This window comes from Vigna radiata, chromosome 7, assembly GCF_000741045.1.
Source record: "Vigna radiata var. radiata cultivar VC1973A chromosome 7, Vradiata_ver6, whole genome shotgun sequence".
NCBI classification, from domain to species: Eukaryota; Viridiplantae; Streptophyta; class Magnoliopsida; order Fabales; family Fabaceae; genus Vigna; species Vigna radiata.
In genome coordinates, this window is record NC_028357.1 from 29,626,367 (window position 1) to 29,634,334 (window position 7,968).

General features: G+C 35.4%; 2 protein-coding genes across 2 annotated transcripts; one reads left to right on the forward strand and one right to left on the reverse strand.

The window, feature by feature from the left end:
- Positions 1–988: 988 nt before the first annotated feature.
- Positions 989–2,247, forward strand: LOC106769065. Its single transcript, XM_014654525.2, has 2 exons — positions 989–1,410; positions 1,536–2,247. The coding sequence occupies exons 1-2, from the start codon at positions 1,239–1,241 to the stop codon at positions 2,051–2,053; spliced, it is 690 nt and encodes a 229-aa protein (XP_014510011.1). The 5' UTR covers positions 989–1,238; the 3' UTR covers positions 2,054–2,247.
- Positions 2,248–4,694: 2,447 nt separating this feature from the next.
- LOC106769063 (NAC domain-containing protein 71) lies at positions 4,695–7,673 on the reverse strand. The gene is made up of 4 exons (XM_014654524.2): positions 6,729–7,673; positions 6,078–6,364; positions 5,515–5,829; positions 4,695–5,423 (listed from the first exon to the last, which is right to left on the reverse strand). The coding sequence occupies exons 1-4, from the start codon at positions 6,883–6,885 to the stop codon at positions 5,151–5,153; spliced, it is 1,032 nt and encodes a 343-aa protein (XP_014510010.1). The 5' UTR covers positions 6,886–7,673; the 3' UTR covers positions 4,695–5,150.
- Positions 7,674–7,968: the final 295 nt, after the last annotated feature.

Genomic DNA, 7,968 nt, shown 5'->3' on the forward strand with positions numbered 1-7,968 from the left:
ATCATAGTTATAAAATATTAATTTGGTTTGTAACACGATGGTCTATTATAACTTGATTTTAACTTTATCTTTTCAAATTGATAAGCATGGACATGGATAAATCCTGACACAAGTGTAAGACTCATTTTCCTCATATTTCTCATCCTTCTATCTAAGAGTTTTCACTACCTTATTTCAAAAATCGTTAATTCAATCTTCCAAAATTTGATCATTTATCACGTATAAGAACAGATTTTTTTTTTTTTTTTTAATACCGATTCTGTGAACTCTGATATTTTTTTTATTATTCTTTAAATTTTTAATGAGCACAAAATTATGTTTTCTAGTACTCATAATATAAGAGTATAAGATTTATCATATGGTAAAAACATAAAATCATTCTGATAATATCTAACAACAAATATTATGAGCACACGGTGTTAGGTAGCAGAGTGAAAGATGAAAAATGGAGGTGAGAAAATGCAGACTTTGACATGCAGGCTATTTTTCAAGACTTTGGTGTGTGTTTGAATATAAGTTGCAACATAACTCCAATCCATCTTCGCTTCTTCATTTCTGACTTGGAACGTCAAAAATCTTCTCTGAACGTGATTTTAATTTGTGGAAAAAGAGAAAGACAATCACTGAAAACAGATTTGCGAAGCTGCCCATTGCTTTTTGCCGCTTTCTTTGAGTTTGGACTGCATAATACCAATCCAATCTCAAAGTCTAAATTTTTATATTTTTGTACTTCTTTTTTTAATAGTTGTATAAGATACTAACTTCTTCTTCCCATATAACTAGTCAAGCCAATTCCGATATCATCCATTCCCTCTCCGTTTTTCTTGAATTTAAACACACACATTAATTTTTGTACATTTATTTGAACGCGATTGAAGCCTTTAGTCACTATGTAAACGTACCCATGACAAAAGGGCTAAAAAAGGCACTGATGAAGAATTCTCTCTAAATTAATAATTTTCCAAAATTAATTTTAAGCTGAAACAAAACTTTAGACATAGTCTACAAGGTAAAAGGGATGAAATATTAGGGATATGATTTTTCACTGTCATATACATTTGAGCCAAGATTTGTGTAGAAATGGGTCGATGCAAATGAGAGGCAGTGAGAGATTTTATTCCAAAAACATAGGGTAAAAAAGGGGTAGAAGATATTTTGTGAGGAAATATGGATAAGATGTTGAATTGTGGTTCAAAAGAGGAAGAGAGAAGAGATAGTGCTTAGTTGGGGATCTGTGGATGGCATATTGCATTCCTAACTCACCATCACTCCAGGGTTGGAAGACAAGCACAAATGGCTTGTTTGGTTGGAACATAGGTAAGAAGAATGTTAATGACAAACCTCAGACTAAATACTATGATATTGATCTCACTTTCTCAACTTCTCTGGTGGACAAAACATTTTTGAGAGGTACTACTACGATCCCTTTTTCTATCTGCCTAATTACTGAACAACACAGAGAATCATATTACTATTTCTATATACTGTTACAATGATCCATGAACTCAATATATATTTGACATAATTTTTATCAGGGAAGGAGCTAAAATGCTGCTATAGGGCTTCCATTGATGGGTTCAGTGCAACAAATTTCCACGAATGTTGTGACTTCAAGGGGCCATGCGTGATAATCGGCTACACAAACAAGTCTTTCAAGTTTGGTGCATTTAACCCTGAAGGGTATAGAAGCACAGATGACTACTATGATACATTTGATGCCTTCCTATTTTACTGGGTAGACAATGAAACTAAGCCCATTATTTTGCCCAAAGTTGGTGGAAGTGGTGCAGCCCTGTTTGATTATGCACGTGGTGGCCCACAATTTGGGGCAGATGGGCTTCTCATAGGGCCCCCATTGGCTCCAGTTATGGGGGGCTTTTCTGGGCCTGATACCAATTCTGGCATTGGTGACTTGAGACAAGCAAAGTCTAGATTGGGATTGTCTTATGCCAAAAGAGAGGATGGGAAGGAGTCTATATTTGGTGATGAGTCAAGGGCAACCCTTCAAGAAGTGGAAGTCTTTTGTAGTCCTCAAATTGCAAGCTTATACTAGAACTTCATAAAGAGGGTAAGTAACACTATACTATAATACTATATTTTGTGCTGTACACGTCTATAATGAGTCAATGTCTGTTTATTGTAATATTTTGTGCATGAATGAATACGTAACCACTTGGGTCTTTGATCTCATCTTCCACTACAAGGATTCACCAAGAAATAATAAAGTACCAATACCTGCTGTATAAATTAACTTCCACTGAGGATGCTTTTCACTCATTTCGTTTTCAACTCCCAGTGGAGAATAATGGTTGAAGGATTATTTATTTCTTAAACGATCACATTAAAGCAATGCTTAATTAGCGAGGAAAAAGTCACATTAGTACTTTAAGAATTAACTATATGTTGGTGGCCAGAATCTGTCACAATCTTTATCAGATTATAGAGGTCGTTTTGTGTTTGAAGAGTTTGGGAATTGTTGTCCCTTTATGAAAGTGTTCCTGAAAAACTTACATTGCTGACATGCATTTTCGCTTGAGAATGAGAAGATGCTGAGAGAACATTATGCTTACTTCAGAAGAAGGCATATATGTGTGTCATGTTTACTTCTGTACTTCCACAAAATATTAGTCATTTTATCTGTTAATTTATAAGGTTAATATCTAACATTTTAATCGTTATTTTAAGTAGTTTTGCTTACTAGAAAGAATAACAAAGTAGTCATGATGGTAAAGGATAACCATAAGATAATTTATAATATTTTAGAATTAACAAGTGTTCCTCAGGTCGAGATCACAGCCTAATCTTATCATTCTCGAAATTGTTACAACTGTGTTGTTATTGACAAATAGAAGGAGGGGTTTGGTGAACAAGCTTTGTCATTGGGGCTAATAAAATTTTAATAGTGATAGAACATAACTAAAAGCACTAAAAAGAAATCTTAAGAGTTATATTCTTATAAAGTATCCTTTGTTGTGCTTCCGTCTGTGTCAGAAAAGATGTATTGGAAACATGACAGTGTAATCACCTTGGTATTTTTTTATACATGGGAAACTCTGTGAACAACGAGTATTCAATAAATTTCTTAATCGTTACACAAAGAGCTTTTCATGAAACAGACATTTTAAAATAGAGTCAATGTATTGTGGCTTCGTGGAAACCTTGAATTGCGGTATTGGAAGGTGCAGCAATGGGGCTTCTAAAAGCTATACAGGGGCTGGTTGAATATCAATATACAAATATCACTCTTGAGATGAACTGCAAGATGGTGGTGAAAAAAGTGTTCAGTAATGTAACCTATTCTTTGGAACTTGGAGCTGCTGTTATATACTCTCCCAAAATCCAAACTAAAGAGTGGAGTTAGTAAAGAAACATACAAATGGTGTAGCCCAGCAGTTAGTTATGCAAAGCTCAAGAAACATCATCATAATACTACTTCTATTTACAATTCCATCGTTAATATGGGTTGATACAGATTTTGTCAAGAAAACAGTTGTTGGAGGTTAATCCACCCCAACATCCTAACTGTTTTTGCAAGATAAGGATTTAATAAGTTTTGTTTAAATCATATTTCTCATTAACCTTAGATTCAACCATTGTTTTCAAGGCTACAATCAAAACAGCAAACCCTCAAAAATTTCCAACTAAAGATGTTAGGAATGACTGCAATTAGGTCCACCCTTCAGTAAACCAATTATGCCTGACTGTTCTTTAGCACAAACTTCGCCCCCACCTCATTAGCTAGCAATTTTAGTGGTTAGTTGTTTAAGCTTTTAAAATATGCTAAATGATATTTGAGAAGGTATGAATGATTGAAAATAATGATAGTAAGTCTAGTCATTGCTCTACAACTCTTCTTATAGTTGAATTATTGAAGTGACTATCATATTGGTGAATAGTTATTTGAACGTTTGGATAGCATGTGTCTTTACAGAGGCGGTGGCTTCTGATTGAGTGGAGAAAAAGCCAAAAGCTGCACTGAACAGTCATCACAATTAACCCAACACTTAAGTGGTGGATTGCAGAACCTAAAAGCAAATCCTTAACACACCCCACTGCTTAAGTGGTAAGGATGGTAGAATTTCTCAATTACCACCAAATAATGGGTTGACATAATTCTTCCTTACTTCACAAAGTATTGCAATAAAATATTCTTTGATTAAAGCTGCTGATTCATTGACATAGAATCCATTAAAAGGTCATTAACACCTATCATCACCCACTAAGGCAAAAAGGACAAGCCAGCCGTATCTTGGATGCTAATCAAAACAACTGTACGGTGAAATGTCATGTCAATTCTAAATGTAGAATTTCATTTTACCTTTGTTTTTATAGGAAAAAACAAAAATTAAATGACCACCATATGTGGCGGCTGAGTTGACTGAAAGCTAAACCAAAGAGTCCTGTTATTCACATGCATAATCTAATTTCTTTTAGCTTTGTCTTCTACTTTCAGTTTTTCAAAATTAAGGGTCTGCATCATTCTTTATTTGGTATACAAACTATTATAAAACCGTAATATTACTGTATAGAAACTTTGACATAGTAGAGAAATGTGACAAATATAATCTATCCCTCAATATTCTTATAGCTTGTTGAACATATACGAAAATATCAACATGCAAGGAAGCCTTGAGTGAAGACAATCATAACATAAGCACTAGATGATAGGAGGAGGAGTTTGAGTCTTGACAGCATTTGTATGAAGTTTTCCCATTATATAACTTTATTTTATAGAACCACACATACAGATGGCTGAATGTAAACCAACTCCGGCAATATGGATAAAAGTGATGTTGCCTGGGGATCCTACATAACGGTGTAAATGATAAACATAATCAATACCACTTAAGCAGAAAATAATTTCTGCTTGCTACACAACAAGGTGATTCTACTCATTATTTATCACTCCAAGACATACATTAAAAAGCGTTGTCTCAGATTCCTTATAATGCCACACCAAGTAAAACTACAGTTAACTAATCCCCACAAGGAGTTATGACAACCCTTGAATTGCCTTCCTGCAACTTCAAATCACCAGCTCTTATCTCCACTTGTTGGCCTTTAAATTAGTCCTTGATCACAATTTGACACCGTGCGTTGCAAGAAAAGTGAGAGAATGGTCTTCCTTTTGCTTTTAGATTTTAAAAGGATCATGGATATGAGATTGAGTTAATTTGATCATAATCTTCATAAGGGACATCTCCATTTCCATAGAAGTCCATGGAATTCCATTCTCTTGAGTAAGGTGACATGCCGCCAATTTGACTGAGAGTATCAGCAAATTCAACTTCTCCATTGACGTTTGAGTAGGAGAAACTAGATGGAGTTTCTGAATGTTCCACTGATTGCCATTGTGTCCCCATACTTGGTAGGTTATACCGTGGAAAATATTCAGATACAGCATGCTGTAATTGAGGGTAGTCCTGCAGTTAGTGAAGGAAAAAGTCAGCAACTTCTCCATAAACTACTTATTCAATCTCAACTTTCTTTCTTTGTTCCTACTTAGCTATATACCTTTGAAGAATCAAGAATCATGTCCGGGGAGATCCAGAAGTTTGAAGGATTGGTTTCCAGAGAAGCTTGGTTAATCTCTCCCATTGGAGCCACATTGTATGGAGAAGTAATTGGGCTTGAATAACGACTCTCATTATTCAGTTGGCTTGCATGAGAGGAAGAATCACCAGAATTGCTGAATGGCTCACCAGAGAATCTCACTGAGGTGTCACTCCCATTAATGGAACTGCTTCCAGCCCTTTTGCCCTTGTTTTCTCCTTTCGTAGCACTTGCTTTCTCATTCTTCTTAATAACCCGGCACAAGGCAAAACCACCCTACAATGACCACAAACAAGCTAGCTGAAGTCTTTCAGTATTACCCTAGCAAATTAAAGCCAACCCTTTATAGAAGAAGATAATAAAGAATAAAGAAGAATCAAAATTCTTTTACAAGTTAAAATTAACTTGTACACCTCAATTTTTATTTTGAGATAAAAGCTTTATAAAAGTTGAAGTACATAAGATGTTTTTAACCAATGTTAAAACAGAAATTGATCCAAAATATGGCATGAGTGTGATTGTACCTGGAAAGAAGGTGTGGGTTGGCCAAGATCATCACAGAGGCGATACTCATGCATGACCCAATCAGTTCTATCTCCTAAAGGGGCCCTCCCAGCATAGAAAACCAAGGTCTTGCGGTACCCAGTAACATTGGATGGATCAGACTGGCACACCACCTTTCTGTCTTTTCCGGTGGCTTTCCAATACCCAGCTTTGGTAGCTCTATTTGTTCTTGATCCATTTGGGTACTTGCGATCCCGTGGACAAAAGAAAAACCATTCCATATCCCGTTTTGGAAGGAAAGACTTCTCTGCATTACACACCTGATACGAGTTAGCCTTCTCACATTTCCTTATGAGAAAAAATAAAATGCAACAAATAAATCGACTAAAACCATGATTTTTTTTTATTTTTTTTTGTTTTTACTGAAGAAATCGTATCGAACAGCTTTTAGTTTTACAGCTCAAAATGATTAACCGCTAAAGAAAAAGTGAAGAAAAGAAAAACAGACAAAACAGTCACTCGCTTTCTTTGTGGTGTTCATAAAGTTGCGTTTCACACTGGTCTGGTCCATTTACTATGTTAAACTTGCATCAGAAAGGTTTCTTTTTTACGTCTCTGCATAGTATAGTAAGGGTGCTGATAAAATTATGAAATGTGAAATCGAAGATTACCCGGCAACTCCCAGGGATCGAATTTGTAAAAATCGATCACAGGGATAACTTCAAGCTCAATTTCAAGCCCCTCTACTTTTCTTTTAAGGTAGTATCCCACTAGTTCCTCATCAGTTGGATGGAAACGAAATCCTGGTGGAAGTGTTGCCCCTCCCATATTGAAAGAAAGAGTCACAAAAAATTGTGAAGCTGATGAAGAAAAAGTAACCAAAGCTATATAGCAAGAGATTAAAAAAAAAAAAAGTAGTTTCCAGGATCTTTTGGAAGGATTAGGACATAATTATTGCTAGGTGCCAAGACTATATCTATTAAAGATTTGGAAGATCCAGAAATAGAAGCTTTTGTCTACAACAGATTTTTTATCAAATGTCAAGTGACACTTCCACAGAGTGCATCCATTAAATGCAAGGATCATCGTCTTGAAGAAATTAGAAATCTCTTATGGCACCTATTCCCCTCCAACCCCACCACCACCCTTAAGTTTCAAAACCCTGAAAGCTGGAACAAAATGAATGAAATTAACTTAGTATCAAGAAGTTATAAAATAACTGCGACTCAACTAGTTTACACCCAATTAAGTTTGCAAAGCAAAAATGAGAACTAGAATGGGAACTTGTCCCCAAGTTTCCAAAAGGAATGAACAAATTCAGAATAACACTGAAATTGAGTGAAGATGCGACCCACTAATAGAAAGTGGTGATGGATGTGTGAGTTCTTTGAGATGAGGAAGATGAGAGAATGTAGAGTAAAAGCATGAGTCACTGATGGTGTGCTATTTATAGCATTTGATAAGGGAACCAAAAGTCCAAAATTTAGCACACCGAAAGTTTGAGAATGAGATTACTTGTCTCAAGTGCACCAAAAATTCCAAAGTAAAGTGGCCCACCACTCCAACCAGTTTACGTTCACACCTACAAACTATAGTTTACTTCCTGCCAATTCAATTAATTTACCGTTATTTTATGTTTTCCATTTCATGTGTTTTGGGTTCTTCCCAAGGGCTTATTCCTTAATTTGCATCCTAGTTGAAAAATGGATTATAAAACCAGGTAAGGTAATGATTTAACTTGGCTTAAATCTATACCAAAAGCAGGGTGTTGTGCCTCCAATTTCATCAAAGTACGTTTCAGTTTTCAAAGTATATTCATGAGTGAGTATATTCAACATTGACCGTATAAGAAAATGTTGAAAGTACAAAATTATTATCCAAGAGTCTCAAAAGCCACTCTTGGTAGAATTT